Source organism: Coenobita brevimanus, chromosome 66 (assembly GCF_032717465.1).
Source record: "Coenobita brevimanus isolate Jiangsu-jjx chromosome 66, ASM3271746v2, whole genome shotgun sequence".
In the NCBI taxonomy this organism is placed as follows: Eukaryota; Metazoa; Arthropoda; class Malacostraca; order Decapoda; family Coenobitidae; genus Coenobita; species Coenobita brevimanus.
Window position 1 is genome coordinate 34,589,511 of NC_137019.1, and position 20,217 is coordinate 34,609,727.

At 44.1% G+C, this 20,217-nt stretch overlaps 1 protein-coding gene across 1 annotated transcript in view; it reads right to left on the reverse strand.

The window, feature by feature from the left end:
• Positions 1 to 20,217, reverse strand: part of LOC145405338 (RYamide receptor-like) — a 51,290-nt gene that overhangs the window by 24,532 nt on the left and 6,541 nt on the right. Inside the window, exons 2-4 of the mRNA XM_080276749.1 lie at positions 10,422 to 10,464; positions 8,867 to 8,985; positions 6,631 to 6,865 (exon numbers count right to left, since the gene is read on the reverse strand). Coding sequence (XP_080132875.1) covers positions 6,631 to 6,865; positions 8,867 to 8,985; positions 10,422 to 10,464 — 397 coding nt within the window. The remainder of the gene's footprint in view (positions 1 to 6,630; positions 6,866 to 8,866; positions 8,986 to 10,421; positions 10,465 to 20,217) is intronic.

Below are 20,217 nucleotides of genomic sequence, written 5' to 3' on the forward strand. Positions count from 1 at the left end.
TTTTCTATGTGTTGTGATGACGTCTCAGCGTTGTTAATGTCCTTTCTGCCTTATTTTATTCATATCGTACACCCAGTACCACACCCACGGCCACACCAGCAGACTGAGCCGTCCCCGCAACACACAAGGAACACTACCTATACAAACCACCTTGTATTTTTCTTGTTAGGATATCAAAAAGCAAGGCCCGTATTCTCATCTGTTAAGGTAGCTCCCTAACACCTTTTCCTAAGCGATTTACGAGTATTTTGCTTATTACACCTTACTATTCTGCGTTACATAAATCCTTCCAGTATAGTCATACTCTGCATAATTAATGTATGAAATTATATTACTTCGCCACATCCGAAAATAAATAGCTAAGGCAGGGGTGAAAGAGAGCCTCCTTACCAAAAACAATCGCTAAGGAAGAGGTGTTAAGAAGCCTCCTTATCAAAAATAAATCGCTAATGAAGAGGTGTTAGGGAGTCTCCTTACCAAAAATAAATCGCTAAGGAAGAGGTGTTAGGGAGTTTCCTTACCAAAAATAAATCGCTAAGGAAAAGGTTAGGAAGACTCCTTATCGAAACTAAATCGCTTAGGAAGAGGTGTTAGGGAGACCCCTTACCCGACAAGAATACCGGCCCAGGACATTCCCGTTTCACCACTCTCACAGCCTCTACGCCTTCGTCTGCAGGCATAAGCAAGCCCGGACACTCGGTTAAAAACATGTTGACACACTTAAAGCATTCTTTTACTCTCTTCTTCCACCCTGTGCTCGTCCCATGGAAGGAAGGACGCTGCATTACACACAAACAATGCTGTGTGAGCAAGTCTTATCCTTTCACACAAGGTTTATTTCGGTAGAGATTTTACCACCATCCTGTCTGACATCGCGTATCTCTGTGTATACCTAGGAATATAGTGCTTTATACGAGTACATATTTACCATTCTATTAGTAGACCTGTGTATTGTGTATTTTACTGATGTTTTCTTAAATCCCTCCCCTCATCTCCCCGTGTCTCTCTCTCTCTCTCTCTCTCTCTCTCTCTCACACACACACACACACACACACACACACACACACACACACACACGTTATCGTTCACACTCTTTAACAATACTTTTTTCACCTTAACTTGGCTCAAATTTTCCCCATTTTGCAGCTTATTTCACGTAGCTCCGTGGTGTTATTTTCAATAGCACTTCTCTGTGTCACTTTATATTTACACCTCAGCATTTTAGGTCGAGTCAGGGTAAAAAGAGTATAGGCGGTAATCCCGTCCTTTTGTAGCTTATCCTGTAAATAAATGTTAGAAAAGACAGTTAAAATGCTTAGGAGGCTTTCCATAGCACTTCTTCGTGACTGGCACCAAATTCTAAAGTTTACTTCTTGTTACAACTCAACATTCAAGGTGGAGAAGTGGCAGTTTTACGCCAATACTCCTTTTGCTCTGATTTATAGCCTAAGATTATCACCACTCAATCATGAATAGTAAGATGTTATAAGAGATTACCAGTACAATATCCTAGTCACGAAGAAGTGCTCTGGGAACAAGGTAGAGCGGTAGTTTTTGTCTTATTCTGCCACTGAGCTACGTAAAATAAGCTGCAAAAGGACGAAACCTTGGGCCAAGTTAAGGTGAAAAGAGTGCAGGTCTAGAGTGATGGCGGGCTCGTAGGGAAGGACTGGAGGATGGATGGAGGGAGGGGCAGGGTGTTCCTTGCCTGCCCTGAGCGAACCCGGGGCTCTATTTTACATGGGACAGGAGATTCCGTTGCACCTCTCCCTTTGCGATTTCTTTTGGATGCTGTGAGATTCCGTAGCGCCTCTTCTTTAGCAATTTATTTTGGATGCTGTGAGATTGCCTAACAGCTCTTCCTTAACAATGTGTTTTACATGCTATACGCTGATATTTTTTTGCACGTTGCCATTGTAGATTCCTTAGCACATTCTCCTTTGCGATTTATTTGCCATCGTACACACCTATAGTCTAAGTTATTTAAGTCGATATTTTGATGTAGTCTAGATTACACAGGCAGCCAACAATATCGAACTGACCCACCATGTACTGCTACCACTACTACTACTACTATTATTACTACTACTACTACTACTACTATTGCTACTGCTATTATTATTATTATTATTATCATCCATCTATCCATCCATCATCCAATCCTATGTTGCCCCATGAGGAGCGTAGGAGCCCGGGGCTAGGCAAGTTTGTCCTGACATTTAAGATGAGAGTGACCAGTCTCACTCATCCCTGAGTGGCTTTACGTGAGCAATAAACCCCAACCACCCCTTGGATATAAGCCTTCACCTGCTCAATTCGATTGGAGCACCGATATTATCCACTAAACCACCAGGCGCCAAAATTTGGTTATATAGTTACCACCCAGCGTAGTAAATTGTTTCCTGGTGTACAGGAAACCATTTGACTTGTCACTCAGTGTAGAGTCACCCACAGGCAGAAGGAAGAGGAAAGAATGAAGGAAAGAAGGACAGAAGAGGGAGTGTAAAGTCACCCACAGGCAGAAGAAAGAGGAAAAAATGAAGGAAAGAAAGACAGAAGAGGATGGATCGAAAGAAGGATGGAGGAGGGGAAAGGGCAGACACCGGAGAGCAGCACTACATCAAGTGAGTGGATGGTGAGCGCCCCCACCTACATTGTTATTATTATTATTATTATTATTATTATTATTAGTAGTAGTAGTAGTAGTAGTAGTAGTAGCAGCAGTTTTCTTTTGGTGGTGGTAGTGATAGTAGTAGTAGTAGTAGCAGTTTTCTTTTGGTGGTGGTAGTGATAGTAGTAGTAGTAGTAGTAGCAGTTTTCTTTTGGTGGTGGTAGTGATAGTAGTAGTAGTAGCAGTAGAATAATGGTAGTAGTAGTAGTAGTAGCAGCAGTAGAATAATGGTAGTAGTAGTAGTAGTAGCAGTTGCTATAGTAGCAGTGGTATTAGTAGCAGTACAATTTATAAGGGGACAGGTTTAGAGGCGGTGGGATTCTGCTCGAGACTGGCAGAGGTTCTTTGTGAGAAGAAACATCAACCGCAGAGTTCAGCTACGGCCTGGATGAGATGTCGACTGTCATTCTCCCTCGTGAGGTCTGCTCTGCTATGTCTCAAGGGCACAAGATCATCAGCCCTCAGGCCTGTCTCTCTGGCGGGTGTGGATTACGAAGCTACAGTGGTCGAGAGTCGCATAGACCAGCGACTCCAGTAGATTAATGTCTTTTTGTACACTGTAATGCTAAGGGAAAAAAGTAATAAAAGTACTAGTAAATGGCTGGTAACCACAGTCGTTGGCGTGTTTGGGGCCAACGGATTGTATTATGGGAATTATAATAGTGTTTACTTTCACATTACAACTCTAAATGGTGAACTATAATTAATATGAAGGTTGGTGTTGATCTTCTCAATATAATTCCCAACTGGATGGTAAAGATTAAAAAGATAGTAGTAGTAGTAGTAGTAGTAGTAGTTGAAGTAGTTGTAGTCGTAGTAGTAGTAGTAGTCGTAGTAGTAGTAGTAGTAGTAGTAGTAGTAGTAGTAGTAGTAGCAGCAGTTGATGTTGCAGTAGTAGTAACAGTAGCAGTAGTAGTAGTAATAGCAGTAGTATTAGTATTAGTAGTGGCAGCAGTAGTTGTATCACCTGCAACCCGAGGCTTATCTGAATGTGAAACCGGTTTTGCCGTGTCCTTAACCTTTGACCTCTCCCTGTGACCTTCACCTCTCACTGACCGTCTTCAAAATCGACCTCTTTTAGCCTTGTCTTACCCTGAACCCTTCTCAAAGTATGGCGTCATTCGGATAAAAACGATTTGACTTTTACTATGTGACTCTGACCTTTGACCTCCCCTAAAAGGAAGATGGTCAGCTGTAGGATGAGGGCAACTTCAGCCTGTAGTCCACTGGGTTCATGTTTCAGACGAACCTGGGACTACAAAAACAGCAACAACAACTACTATTATTATTACCACTACTTTTCTGCTGCTGCAGTTTGGGAGAGTGGTGTGGTGTGTTGTGGTTTGGGAGAGTGGTGTGGTGTGGCGTGGTTTGGGAGAGTAGTGTGGTGTGGTGTGGTTTGGGAGAGTAGTGTGGTGTGGCTTGGTTTGGGAGAGTGGTGTGGTGTGGTGTGGTTTGGGAGAGTAGTGTGGTGTGTTGTGGTTTGGGAGAGTAGTGTGGTGTGGTGTGGTTTGGGAGAGTGGTGTGGTGTGTTGTGGTTTGGGAGAGTGGTGTGGTGTGGTGTGGTTTGGGAGAGTAGTGTGGTGTGGTGTGGTTTGGGAGAGTGGTGTGGTGTGGTTTGGGAGAGTAGTGTGGTGTGTTGTGGTTTGGGAGAGTAGTGTGGTGTGGTGTGGTTTGGGAGAGTGGTGTGGTATGGTGTGGTGTGGTGTGGTGTGGTTTGGGAGAGTGGTGTGGTGCGGAGTATTGTGGTATGGTTAGGGAGAGTGGTGTGTTGTGGTTTGGGAGAGTGTTGTGGTGTGGAGTGGTGTGGTGTGGTGTAGTGTGGTTTGGGAGAGTGGTGTAGTGTGTCGTGGTCTGGGAGAGTGGTGTGTTGTGGTATAGTGTGGTATGGGAGAGTGGTGTAGTGTGTTGTGGTTTGGGAGAGTGGTGTGGTGTGGTTTGGGAGAGTGGTGTAGTGTGGTTTGGGAGAGTGGTGTGGTGTGGTTTGGGAGAGTGGTGTGGTGTGGTGTGGTTTGGGAGAGTGGTGTGGTGTGGTGTGGTTTGGGAGAGTGGTGTGGTGTGGTGTGGTGTGGTGTGGTTTGGGAGGGTGGTGTGGTGTGTTGTGGTTTGGGAGAGTGGTGTGGTGTGGTGTGGTGTGGTGTGGTGTGGTGTGGTGTGGTGTGGTGTGGTTTGGGAGAGTGGTGTGGTGTGGTGTGGTTTGGGAGAGTGGTGTGGTGTGGTGTGGTTTGGGAGAGTGGTGTGGTGTGGTGTGGTTTGGGAGAGTGGTGTGGTGTGGTGTGGTGTGGTGTGGTTTGGGAGAGTGGTGTGGTGTGGTGTGGTTTGGGAGAGTGGTGTGGTGTGGTTTGGGAGAGTGGTGTGGTGTGGTGTGGTGTGGTGTGGTTTGGGAGAGTGGTGTGGTGTGGTGTGGTGTGGTGTGGTTTGGGAGAGTGGTGTGGTGTGGTGTGGTTTGGGAGAGTGGTGTGGCTTGGGAGAGTGGTGTGGTGTGTTGTGGTTTGGGAGAGTGGTGTGGTGTGGAGTGGTGTGGTGTGGAGTGGTGTGGTGTGGTTTGGGCGAGTGGTGCAGTGTGTTGTGGTTTGGGAGAGTAGTGTTGTGTGGTGTGGATTGGGAGAGTGGTGTTGTGCAAAGTACTGTGGTGTGGTTTGGGAGAGTGTTGTGGTGCGGTGTGGTGTGGTTTGGGAGAGTGGTGTGGTGTGGAGTGGTATGGTGAGGTTTGGGAGAGTGGTGTGGTGTGGAGTGGTATGGTGAGGTTTGGGAGAGTGGTGTGGTGTGGTGTGGTTTGGAAGAGTGGTGTGGTGTGGAGTGGTGTGGTTTGGGAGAGTGGTGTGGTGCGGTGTGGTGTGGTCTGACGTGGTTTGGGAAATTGGTATGCTGTGGTGTGGTGTGGTGTGGTATGAGACTGGTATGGCGTAGTGTGGTGTGGTGTGACTTCACTAAACTAGCTAAAATCTACGGCAGTGAAAACCTCGCGTCCGTAAATCATTAGTAAGAGGCAGACGGACAGAGCCTTTCCTAGAGATTCCCATCTAAAAATAAATCCTCATGTTAAAGGAGTTAGAGAGACTGACTAGGAGATCGCTTGTCAGTGAGGTGGAGGGGGAGAGAGGGAGACCAAGGATGAGATGAAGTGGTGGAGATACTGTATTCACGTACGAGAGGGAGGGGTATGAATTGGAGATAGCAGAGGACAGTGTGACTTGGAGACGATTTTCTTCTGGCCACTCCTTACGGGATTAAGGTTTCAGGTGTTAGACAGACAGGCAGATAGAAAAATACAGAGACAGACAGACCTAGATAGATAGATAGATAGATAAGTGATGTATATAATTCTGCCCATCATATATTGACAGCCTGTCATAAATAATTAATCGGTGTAATCATTACGTAATTAATAGAGTCAATAATGGTCTCATCCTCTCTGCATCGCTCTGAGGCATCCATCACCATCATCATCATCATCATCATTATTATTATTATTATTATTATTATTATTATTATTACCAACATCATCATCATCATCATAGTATCCTCTCTGTGTTATAAAGTAGTGGGTAGGCTTAATAGAGAAATAATATGGGGAAAATAAAAGACTTCATCATCTAAGAAAAATTGCACACACACACACACACACACACCGGACCACTCAAAAGGACCTCGAACTTAGTCTCTCTCTCTCTCATAAAAGGAATACTGGCTACTTACTAATAATTCACAAGGTCAATGTTTGCGTTCCCTCTTTGCCTGCCTAAACCTGGGGTACTCCGATCATTGAGAGGAGAGAGAGAGAGAGAGAGAGAGAGAGAGAGAGAGAGAGAGAGAGAGAGAGAGAGAGGTGTTAGATGATGGATTGATATGAAAACTCACCTTAAACGGATGCATCCGATTTACAGGGCAGAGAGAGAGAGAGAGAGAGAGAGAGAGAGAGAGAGAGGGAGGGGGGGGGACTGAAGGAAAAAACCCACCTTGAACGAACGCATCCAGCTTACACAGAAGGGCTGGCAGCACGTAGTTGGGATGCGAGAGGTGCCTCACTATATGCACCCACATGGAGACCAGAGTGACTAGGAGATCAGCAGCGGCCAGGTTGACTAGGTACTGGTTGGTGGAGGTGCGCATGTGTGTGTTGTAGCAGACGACCAGGATCACTAGTAGATTGCCCGCCAGCGATACAAGGAAGACCACTACGTATGCCACCACCTGAAGGCGTACAGGGGTGGTATAGGGTCAGTAGGCATATTACCAAGCCTAGTAACACAGACGCGCACGGAAGCATAAACACACACGCACACACACACACACACACACACACCTGCACAAACACAAAGGCAGAAACACAAGTGGAGTGAGGTTTCTGCAGAGGAAGAGAGAGAGAGAGAGAGAGAGAGGAGACGGATGACACAAAGGGCCAATCTTCAAGGAGAGTATTGGGGACATTCTGCTGGCATAATAGATGGATTGGCTATTCATTCTTTTTCTCGGAATAGTTAAGGCGCTTATTTTGGCCGATTTCCTTCCTTGATAAGTCGTAATGCGCTTAGGTCTCTCTCTCTCTCTCTCTCTCTCTCTCACACACACACACACACACACACACATACACACACACACACACACACACACACACACACACACACACACACACACACACACACACACACACACACACACACACACACACACAAAAGGTAGTATATGAACCATCCTGTACGTCCCCCTTTCCTTATTGTACCCTTTCCTCTCCCTCTCCTTTCTCCGACACTTCTTCTCTCTCCTCTCCTCTCTCCGGCATTCCTTCTCTCTCCTCTCCTCTCTCCGACATTCCTTCTCTCTCCTCTCCTCTCTCCGACATTCCTTCTCTCTCCTCTCCTCTCTCCGACATTCCTTCTCTCTCCTTTCCTTTCTCCTCTCCTCTCCGCTCCTCTCCTCTCCTCTCCCCTCCCCTCGTGCCGCCATGTGAAAGGAAAATTGGGCCCTTTTTCTCGTCGCTGAAGGAGACTTCCCAGCACCTCCTCCTTAGCGGTTTGTTTTTCGATATGGCTAGTTAATATCTTTTTGTGCCTTACTGATACAAAGTATGGCGATATTAGAATTATTTACTTAACACAGAAGAGGACAGTAAGGTATAATAAACATATAAATCGCTTAGGGATAGGTGTTAGGGAACTTCCTTAACTGACGGGAATGCCGGACTTGTGCTGAAATTCTCGTCTCTTAGGCAGACTCCCTAGCACCTCTTCCTTAGCGACTCATTGTTGTGAATGTTTGGTTAACAACGTTTTGAATGTTATTTACGCGGAGCATGGTGATATTGGAAGGATTTATATAACAGAGGAGGAGAGCAAGGCGTAATAGGCAAAATAAATCGCTTACGAAAAGGTGTTAGGGAACTTTGTTAGCCGACAAGATAAAGGGCTTTGGTCACTCCTTCCTTCCCCCTCTCCTCACTTCCAGTTTTCCCGCCATGTGAAGGGAATCTAAGGCCGATGTTCCCGTCGATTGAGGAAGTTCCCTAACACCTTCTCCTAAGTGATTTATTTTGCAGATTACACCTTATTGTCTTATTGTGTATTACATAAATCCCTCCAATATCGCCATACACTGGATAAATAACGTACAAAAGGACATTAAACAGCCATATCCAAAAATAAATCTCTAAGGAACAGGTGTTAGGGAGCTTCCTTAACCTTCGAGAATACAAGCTTAAGGTCTGTATTTCCATCGGTGAAGGAAGCTCCCCAGCACCTCTTCCTCAGCGATTTATGTTTGGAAATGGCCAGCTGATATCGATTTCTGTGTTACCTGTGCTGAATATGACGCCACTTCAATTATTCAAGTGACAGAGAAGAAGGCAGTAAGGCGTAATAAGGAAAATAAATTGCTAAGGAAAAGGTGTTACGGAGCTTCGAGCCAAAGGGCGGTATTTTGCTGCGATTAGGAAGCATACTAACACCTCTTCCTTACCGGTTTAGTTCTGATTCTGCACTAACACCTCTTCCTTACCGGTTTAGTTCTGATTCTGCACTAACGCCTCTTCCTTACCGGTTTAATTCTGCTCCGTTGCTATATGCTTGTGTTTTGTTTATGCAATCTATGTCGACACTGACAAGATATAAGATGCACAAAAGACGATGTTAAAGGATAGTTTGGAAAATAAATCGCTAAGGTAGAGGTGTTAGGGAGCCTCCTTCCCCGCCCTCTCACCTTGACTAGTTCTCGCCAGGTAAACGGTATCCAGGTTTCCGTCCTGTAGGGGTAGTCGTAGGGGGTGAAGTTCATGTGGCGTACGTTCTGTCCACAGTCACCCTCCAGGACGTGGTGCTCTGTGGGGGAGAGAGAAGGTGTTAGTCACGAGGAAGTGCTATGGAAAGGATGTAGAGATGCTGTGAGACGATGTATGCTCTGTTCACTTTAACTAGGTGTCATCTTTCCGTCCTGAGTACTGAGCTATAATATGTGATTAACCTTAGAGGAAGATGCTAGTCACGAAGAAGTGCTATGGAAAGGATGTAGAGATGCGGTGAGCCGGACTAAGCTCTGTTCACTTTAACTAGTCGTAAAATGGCCATCTGTCCATCTTAAATACTGAGCTATAGCATGAGATTAACCCTTGAGGAAGATGCTAATCACGAAGAAATGCTATGGGAAGGATGCAGAGCCGTAGTATTGTCTTAGTCAATGAGGAAATAGACTGCAAAAGGACGAAAATGTCTGCCAACTTTAAGTGAATGAATTATAGAAGGAGAATAGAGGTCAGTTTGTGAGGTATAGTTCTTTCAGTTAAACTTGGCAAGGATTTTTTTTTTTTTAATGGCATATGCTATTTAGTTTTGTGGCTGGAAAAGATGATAAGACTGCATGTTATTTTTATAGCACTGCCTCGTGACTAGCATCATAGTGCATTGTCAGTCTATTGCGTCAACTCAGCACTGAAGGTGGAGAGATGGCAATTTTAGTCCAAGTTATAGTAAAGCAAGTATAGTTCCAGATGATGTTATTCTCGCTTAGGAGAGACTTTTTAAACTGGAGAGATTAGGTAAAGCTTTCATTTATCTCGATGAATAAAATCGTCTGGAGGTAGGGAGAAGAAACCAATGAAATCCGTCACCTGATTCAATAGATCAGTGTATACAGGATGGGTTATATTAGCTCTCCAATAGAAATTCCCCCGGTGGTATTTTGCGTGTTGCTGGGACGGCTTAGTCTGCTCGTGTGTGCATGAGTATGAAAGTGGAAGTAGGAAGTGAAAAAATGGTGCGGGATAGACACTGATAAAGTTGACTGAGCCGTTCCCACAACGCACGAGAAATCTCCCTGCCGAGTGGTTGAAGAGCGCTATACATGGACTACCCTGTATAGGCCTATCTGTTTTAACAGGAAGGACAAGGAAGAGTTGGCGCTGAATATTTCCCTGTCCTTAGTTCTTCCTGTAAAGCAAAATCTGACCTCACGTCCCCAACAAATGTTTGTTGGCACAGGTGGGTGTGGGATGGAGTTCTGCACCCCTATAACCCATACATGTGGCCCTACTGGCAGGGGGCGGATGCAGGCGAGGGATTCTATGGGTTACTTGGATGCAAAAATCATGCCTGCACCAGGAAACAGCAACGTAAATTGCGAAAGGTAATCCAATGCATATATGTTAGAGAATCCACATCCCCAGGTTAATTTGTTATTGTGCCTAAACTACCGCGAGAAGAATCCAGAATTATCTCGCAGCTGCTTCGAGACAGAGGCAAGACACTTCCATCCAACTAACCTGCTGCAAGACGATTCCAGAATGTCTCGCAAATACTTTGAGACTGTTGAGAGTAACAGTTTCATCTAAACTGCGAGGAGGGGAATCTAGCAACGTCTCACAACAGCTTCGAAACAGTTGCTAAACTGTTACGGGACACAATTTTCACACCTACGCCCCCAGACCAGAATACTTTGTTGTGCAACACTAAGCTGCTACGAGAAAAAATCCAAAAATGTCTCGCACCTCCTGCGAGACAGTTGCGACACAGCTGCGAGACATGATTATTTTCACGCCCAGATTCGAGATACTTTGTCGCTTATCCATTTCCAGATACGATATTTCGTGTTTCCATGTCTCCCAATGGATATCGATAACAAGACGCGAAGTTTCTAGCACCATGAACCATCGCATCAGTCATCAGTGAGCCTGTGTTGGGTGAGGCTGGAGGGTGGATTGTGAGACGGAGGCTCGTATTCTCATCGGTTAAGGAAGCTACCTAACACATTTCCTTAGTGATTTATCTTTTGGATACGGCTTGTTGACTTCGTTTTGAACGTTATTTATGCAGGTACGGCGATGTCAGAAGGATTTCAGTAACACACAATAGGATGGCAAGGTGTAACGAGCAAATGAATCACTTAGGAAGAGGTGTCAGCAAGACAGGATTTTGTTACGGGGGAGAGGGGCTGAGTTTTTATTGACAGTGTTCTTGAGATAAAACTGCTTGGTGGATATTATGAAAGTATGTGGATTATTGAAAAAAAAAAAATCTCGTGTTAAACAGTAAAGGAAGCAGTAGAGACAACTCAGAAAACCATCAGTAATAACTAAAAGAACAAATATAAAGATAAATGACTCTATGACTGCCTTGCAGTTCAATTTATCCTGTTGGAAAAAAGGAGGGGCACAGATCTCCCCGCCCCCCCTTTGGCTGCGCCCCATGTATACAGTTGTGTAGTGAAAATTGTGAAATAGACGTGTGCTTTGTGAACGAACTTGGTCTATAATCTCGTCGGTTAAGGAAGCTCCCTCACACATTTTCCTAAGCGGTTTAGTTTGCTTTTTGCACCTTATTGTTCTGTTCTGTATAATATAAATCCTTTCCGTTTCTCCATAGTCTGCATAAGTAAAGTAGAAAAGGATGTTAACTAGCCATATCCAAAAATTAATCGTTAAGGAAGTGGTGCTTGGGAGCTTCCTTACTGTTGTTAGTGAGACTGAAATGAAAACAAAAGTTGCAGTTAACATGGAATAACATACGTGAAGGTCCGTAACAGTGCCTCATTACACACTAACCTAGCGGTATCTTGTGTTGCGGGAACGGCTCAGTCTGCTGGTGTGGGCGTGGGTGTGGCAGTGGAAGTAGGAATGAGTAAGTGATGCAGGGTAGGCATCAACAACACTGACTGAGCCATCCCCTCAATACCCGAGAAGTTCCCCGTTGGAGTGGAAGAGGAGCATGATATCTTTCTATCTACCTATCTATCTATCTACCTCTGTCAATCGATATGTATGTATGTATGTATCTATGTATGTATGTATCTATATGCATATCTATCTATCTATCTATCTTTATGTATATCTGTCTATCTATCTGCTTGTATATCTGTCTATCTATATATCAGTCATCCATTAAGAGGACAGTTCAAGTTAGCGTTATCAGTGCCTGTCCTGCATCATTAATTCATTCTGTACCCCCACTGTCGCACCCATGCCCACACCGACAGACCGAGCCGTCCCCACAACACACAAGCTACCGTCATAGGTCTCTAGAGGAGTGCTGTTTACGGACCACTTTAAACATGTTGACTGGACTGTGAAACAAGAAAATTTACAACTGCTTCAAATGGGTCGCTTCTTCTGCAGTGTATTCGTCAGATTTAGCGAAGATACTGTCTGTATAACAAGTGATTAAACGAGCCAGAAATGATTGTGGTCACCCCTTACGAGATTAAGACGTGTGGCGATAGAATGATAGACAGCTTTTAATAAGGGATAGCAAAATAGTTTTAAGCAAACGATAAACAGATAATTTTCAATAAGCCGTGTCAGCGGCAGGCAAGAGGACAAGGCACCTGACCTACACCACACCGATGCAGTACGGTGAGTACCATTGTCTGTACACCCTTCTAGGCACTAACGAGGAGCCTTCACTAGGAGGCATTGTGCATCCTGGGTAGAGCAAAGTAGCTGCAGTGACCACCCAGAACTCCAATCATCTCATATTTCCCTGAACCTCGCCGTGGGAAGGGCCCTCTTCCAACCCTGGTTAGGTGCTGTTCGGTTGTTCGGCTGCGTCACTTAAAAATTATCTTCCTATTACAGCTGGTCATGATTTTGCCCAGGTGTGCTGACTGTTTCATGAAAATTATGACAACAGTGATAGGAAATACAATAATGGATTAATAATTTTGAAATATAAAATTGAAAAGACGTTAGGGGATTGGAAATTACCACCACCACCATCGTCATTATTATCATCATCGTCGTCGTCGTCGTTGTCGTTTTCGTCATCGTCACCAATATCACCATCAACGTCGTTGTCGTCGTCGTCGTCTTCGTCGTCGTCGTAATCCTCTTGATCCCCCCCCCCACCCTTTTTCTCTTTTAGCCCCCAGATTGAGAGAAGTAGGATTCAGAAAAAGAGAAACAAATGGAACATACCTATCAACAGCGTACACAGTGCAGATAACAATTCACACATCATTACAGCCTCCGCAGTCCTTGCCTCGCCTTGCGCACCTAACCAACCGCATGTATCAATTTTCTCAACATTTTCTGTACAATAAATGAAAGGATGATGTAAAAATATTCCCCCAGATGGTGCTGCTCTATGTATTAATGGACTGACTGATTGTAGATATAATATTGTATATGAAACTGCCTCTTTGCAAAATTACCATGTAACTTTCCTTTAAGGAAAGTGACATCTATCTATTTATTTATCTGTCTATCTATCTATTCATATATCTATCTATGTATCTACTGCTAGACGCCTTAACCCATAAGGAATGTCCACAAAAAAAAATCTGCCATTTGACTACCCTCACTAAAGCTCACACTCTCCTCTCTCATAAATCTCTCCACTCCATCCCTCCATCTTATCTTCAGGATCTCCCACCTCTTTTCCCCCTCCACCTCACTCATATATACTCTTCTAGTCAGTCTCTCATTATCCATCCTCTCCACTCCATCTCTCCATGGCATCCTCGGTCTCCCCCCCCTCCTCTACCCCTCCAGCTCATTCACATTCACTCTTCTAGTCAGTCTTATTCTCCATCCTTTCCACTCCATTCCTCCATCTAGTCCTTGGTCTCCCCCATGCCCTCTCCCCCTCCACCTCACTCACATTCACAATTCTAGTCAGTCTCTCATTCTCCATCATCTCCACTCCATCCCTTCATCACAACCTTGGCCTCCCCCATCTCCTCTCCCCCTCCACCTCGCTTGCATTTACTCTTCTAGTCAGTCTCTCATTATTCATCCTGTCCACATAGCCAAACCTGCTGGGGAATTTAGCTTACAGAGAACCCATCACACATACTGGCGTAGTTGTAATATTGGTTATAGTCCTGCTGGCCATCTAGCTAAAAGATCATATTCATAATTGTAGCCATGTATTTATTTTATGCTCTTATCACCTTAACTTGGCCGAGATTTTCATCCTTTTGCAGCTTATTTCACGTAGGTCACTTGAGGAAAAGGACAGTGCTAAGGCTCTACATCCTTTCCATGGCACTTCTTCGTGACTGGCTTTACTTTCTTGTGTTAATCTACTTTTACGACCCAGCATTCAAGAAGGAGGGATGACAATTTCAGTCCTAGTTTAGGGGAATTGAACTTAGTGTATGTGAAACAGAGGGATGATAATAGACATGTATAATACTCAATTCACTTAATATAATGAATCATACCGTATGCGCTACATATGATACACTCTTGTCATAGTCGAGACAACTTTAACGTTCCGCTCCTGTTAACGAGAGAGATATTACTGAACTGAGTGAGTTACAGGAGCCCGTGAACGTTAACTGCAGATTATATTAGTTAACATAAATGCATTATGAAGCAGCCATTTGGCCTGATTGGCAAGGCGACTGACAGAACAACGCGAGATCAATTTGTCCTTACTAGTGGAGAAAGCCGTGACATACACCTTCACTGCATTCAAGCCAGATCCGACAGCATTAACTTTCACAGGATATACTTTCCTAACCCCTTCCGGCTGCTACACAGGGACCCTTCACGTGGTGGCACTGGTATAATTAGGTGAATCCTCTGGCCGCTTATACAAACGTCCCTCATTCTCCTCCCTATCCCCCGAGAGGAGGATGGTGAACCGCGGAATCGGGGCAGCTTTGGCCTACAGTCCACAGGGTTCACACTGACATAATCCTGGGAATGCAACTATTACTACCTCAGTCCCTCCCCACCCCCTCCACAGCTCCAGGGCTCCCTAACACCTCTTCCTCACCGATTTATTTTTTAATATAACAGGCTAATATCGTTTTGTACGTTATTTACGCAGATTATGGTGATATTACAATTATTTAAGTAACACAGAAGAGGGTGGAAAGTTGTATTCATCAAAATAAATCACATAGGAAAAGGTGTTAGGAAGCCTCTTTGTCCTTCCCCGGCCATTTCTTTACCCTCTCTCACTTCGCTTTTAGGCTTGGTGCGGGTACGGCTCAGTCGGCCGGTGTGGGCGCTGATGTGGCAGTGGGAATATCTATCTATCTATCTATCTATATACCTAGGCTGCTTCCCCCAAGGAAAGGGAGGTAGCCGAGACAGGACGACTCACTCTCCATTTACTCATCCATTCAAACACATTCATTCGCATCTTAGCCCCAAAGGGGAGAACGGACAGATCCTCACCGCATCACACCGCACAAGGGTCAACTGCGCAATGCAAGCAGTGACATCCACAGCAGGGCCCGACAGCAGAACTGGTTTACCCCTGCCACATCATAACAGACCCATCCCCTTACCCGCACCTGACCTGACTAGCTGATCAGACCAAATGCGGGAGAATATCCCCTCAGGGCTGCGTCATCACTTATTCATTCACAATTTCTCTCCATTTATTTCTGTCACGCACAGCCACTCTTCCTTGCTCAACAGACATCCCTCTCGCATCCAGCGCTCTCTTCACACTGTCCATCCATCCTATTCATGGTCTTCCTCTCAGTCTTACACCTCTCACATCAGATCTAGTTATCTTTTTCACCAATCGCTCATTATCCATTCTCTCCATATGCCCAAACCATTGCAACACCCTCTGCTCAACTCTACCAGCCATCTCCCGAACAACTCCAGTTCTCCTTCGCACTTCATCATTTCGCACTCGATCCATACGCGTCACTCCACACATACTCCTCAGACATCTCATCTCCATTACATTCAAACTTTTCCTCTCTGCTACACCCATATTCCATGTTTCAGCCCCATATAACGCAGTCGGTACCACAACACCCTCATACAGCCTTCTCTTTACATCCATTCTAAGCGAACGACATTTAAACACTTTTTCATTCCTCCCAGCACCTTTCCTACTTCATTAATTCTAAACTTCACTTCTGCATCTATTCTTCCATCCACAGCAACATGTGACCCTAGATATTTAAAACAATCTACCTCCTCAAGCAACTCACCATTCAAAACTATATTCATCCCCCTACCATCTATCAACCTCGTACACTTCATCACTTTACTCTTATTCTCATTTACTTTCAATTTCCTCCTTTCACACACCCTTCCAAACTCCTCTACCAACTGTCTCAATTTCTCCTCTGAATCAGTCACCAATGCAGTATCATCTGCAAACAGCAGTTGCTTCAGATTCCACTCTCCTCCATCAACATTTACCAGACTCAGACCACCTAAAACTCTTGCATTCACCTCCCTTACAACACCATCCATGTAAATATTAAACAACCAAGGCGACATCACACATCCCTGTCGCAGCCCCACTCTCACGGGAAACCAATCACTCACAGCATTTCCCACTCTTACACACGCTCTACTATTTACATAAAAACTTTTCACCCCTTTTAGTAACCTACCATCAAGTCCATACAATCTTAAAACAGTCCACAAAGCCTCCCTATCAATTCTATTATACGCTTTCTCTAAATCCATAAATGCCCAAAACACATCCTTGCCTTTCGCTAAATACTTTTCACACACTTGTCTCACAGCAAACACCTGATCAACGCATCCCCTCCCTCTCCTAAAGCCACACTGCTCATCACTAATCACTCCCTCTGTACCCTCTCTAACTCTCATAATTAACACTCTACCATACACTTTACCTACAACACTCAACAGACTTATACCCCTAAAGCTAGTACATTCATACTTATCACCCTTGCCTTTATACAACGGGACCACACAAGCACTTGCCCAGTCAATTGGCACCATACCTTTCTCAAAGCACACATTCAATAATCTTACTAACCAGTCAACAATAGTCACTCCACCACCCTTCAGGCATTCCACAGCACACCCATCCATACCTGCAGCTTTCCCTGTTTTCATCTCCTTTACTGCCTTCTCCACTTCCTCCTTCGTGATCAAAGAATCATTCAACTCTCCCAACACATTTATTCCTTGCACCCTTCTATCTGCCACAATCTCAGCCACCCTTTCCTCCTCTACATTTAACAATCTTTCAAAATACTCTGCCCATCTCTTCCTTACTGCATCCATCTCAATTAACATCCTTCCATCCTCTGCTTTTACTCGTTCTTCCTTCCCAGACTCTCCCTTTCGCACCCTTTTCACCTCCTTCCAAAACATTTTCTTATTCTGTTGAAAATTCTCTGTCAGCCGCCTACCCCACCTCTCATCTGCTGCCACTTTAGCATCACGCACAGCCCTTCTCGCTCTATTCCTCTTTTCCTTATAGGAATGAATAAATGCTGCAAGGAAGATACTGACAGCAATGACTACACTATTCCAGCCCATTCCACGCCCATTTCTTTACTCCCCCTTCCATACCTTCCCCTCCGTAACACCTCTTCCTAAGCAATTTATTTTGCTTATTATACATTGCCCTTCTCTTCTGTGTTATCTAAATCATTCAAATATCACAATACTTTGCCCTACACCGTGGAAAAATATATTAAGGAGCCGTATCCAAAAGTAAATCGCTAAGGAAGAGGTGCTAGGGATTCACCTCTTGTTTGTAAAATGGCTCGCAGGACTGTAAAGAAAAACAGTAGAATAATTTTTTTAACTCTTTTGTCACCACTTAAAATGGAGTGGCAGAAATTTTACACACACACACACACACACACACAAATTAGCACGCGCACAGACACACAGACTAGCACACACACACACACACACAAATTAGCACGCGCACAGACACACAGACTAGCACACACACACACACACACACACACACACACACACACACACACACACACACACACACACACACACGCGCACGCGCACGCGCACGCACACACACACACACACACACACACACACACACACACACACACACACACACACACACACACACACACACACACACACACAGTTCTCTCACTCTATCTTGGCCTAGATTTTCGTCCATTTGCTTTTTATTTTTTTACGTAGCTCAGTGGCAGAAAAAAAAAAAAAATCTGGCTCTACATCTTTTTCATAACACTTCTTCGTGACAAGCATCATATTCGAGGATTAATCTATTGTCACAACTCAGAATTTAAGAAATATGAGAGAGAGAGAGAGAGAGAGAGAGAGAGAGAGAGAGAGAGAGAGAGAGAGAGAGAGAGAGAGAGAGAATGATACTTTTAGGTCGATAGAGTTAAAAGTTATAAATATCTTTAAATCTGATTAATATTCATGACACCAAAATTATAAGGTATATTCTGTTACGCAATCTTTCACAGTAAATTAATTTCCATAATTATATTGCATTATAAACACCTGTGGACTGGAGATAATCAGGCGACAGTAGTGTAAAAAAAAGGTAGATAGATAGATAGATATATAGACTGACAGACAGACAGATAGATAGATGGACAGATAGATTGATGGATGGCTAGGTAGATAGACTAATACAAAGAAAGAAAGAAAGAAAGAATGATTTAATGAGAAAGTGAAAACAAAGAAAAAAAGGAAATAGATAGACAGACCTACAGAAAGAAAGCAAGACAGGATAAAGGATAAAGAGAAAATGAGAAGGAAAGAAAGAGTAAGAAGGAAGGAAGACAGGAAGGAAAGAGGGACGGAAGGACGAAAGGACGGAAGGAAGGAAGGAAGGAAGGAAGGAAGGAAGGAAGGAAGGAAAGAAGGAAGGAAGGAAGGAAAGAATGCAATGTTTGTCCTGGAGTCCACGATAAAACTTCCTTCATCCCCTTAACAAAGTGGATCTCAGGCTTTTTCAGCTCATTACTCCAAGTTAACGTGGACAGAGTGATGGAATTATGGGCATGATGGAGGGAAGGAGGGGTAAATGGTTGTAGTAGTAGTAGTAATAATAGTAGTAGTAGTAATAACTAGTAGTAGTAGTAGTGATTGAAGTTGTTGCTGTTGTTATTATTCATGCTGTTTGTCCCGAGCAGACCTGTCGACCACATGTAAGCGACTGCATCTGTTGGGCCGTCCTACAGGTACAGTACTGCAAATAGACCGTGTTGGGATACTGATCATGAAATGGCGCTCAGGGGCGAGTGAGGCTGGTCACCCTCGCTTTAAATGTCAGGACTGGATAGCCTAGCCCAGGGCCTCTATGTTCCTGCTAGGGCAAAAAAAGATTGGATGACAGACAGGCAGACAGAGAGACAGACAGACAGACAGACAGATAGAAAGTTAGATGGATGGATTGATGGATAGACAGATGGATGGATAGGTGGATGGATGGACAGATAGATATATAGACGGATAGATAAGTGGATATAAATAAATATATATTGTTAGATACATAGATACGAATATAGACATACATAGATAGATCGGCAGAGACTGAACATAGACTAGACAGATGTATAGATGGAAAGATAAAGACAAATGGACAGACACATAAAGATAGGTAACAGAAAAAAGTGATATGCTTCAACAAACAGCACTGACAAGAGACTAAAAACTATCAGATACACCAAATAATTAAGGACTGGCAACGAGAATCAATTGAATTCCCTAAAAAAAAAAAAAGTGGGAAATTGCGAAAAATTGAGAAATAAAGAAATCCACGTTGACAGTGAAGGATGGCATTGGAAGATCTCACACAAGAAAAAGGTAATTGGGGGGAAGACGAATGAGTATTTATCTGCACACACACACACACACACACACACACACACACACACACACACACACACACACACACACACACACACACACACACACTGGGGTAAAAATAATGTGGTTGTCTTTAATGCATGTAAGACTCAGTTCTTACACCTATCAACCCGACAAAATCTTCCACAGGTATACCCATTAATGTTTAATAATATTCAGCTTAATCCTGCATCATCCTTGAACATGCTTGGGGTTTCATTTACTCGGGACTTATCTTGGAAAGATCATATTACATCTCTTGTAAAATCTGCTTCCAAGAGATTGGGTGTGCTAAGCCGACTCCGCTCCTTCTTTACCCCTGCACAATTGTTGACTCTATACAGGGGTTTTATCCGCCCCTGTGTGCAGTGCAACTCTCATGTGTGGGGAGGCTCCCCACATACAGCTCTTCTCAATAGGGTGGAGTCAAAGGCTTTTCGTCTCATTAACTCTCCTCCTCTTACTGACTCCCTTCAACCTTTGTCTCTTCGCCGCACTGTTGCATCTTTATCTCTTTTCT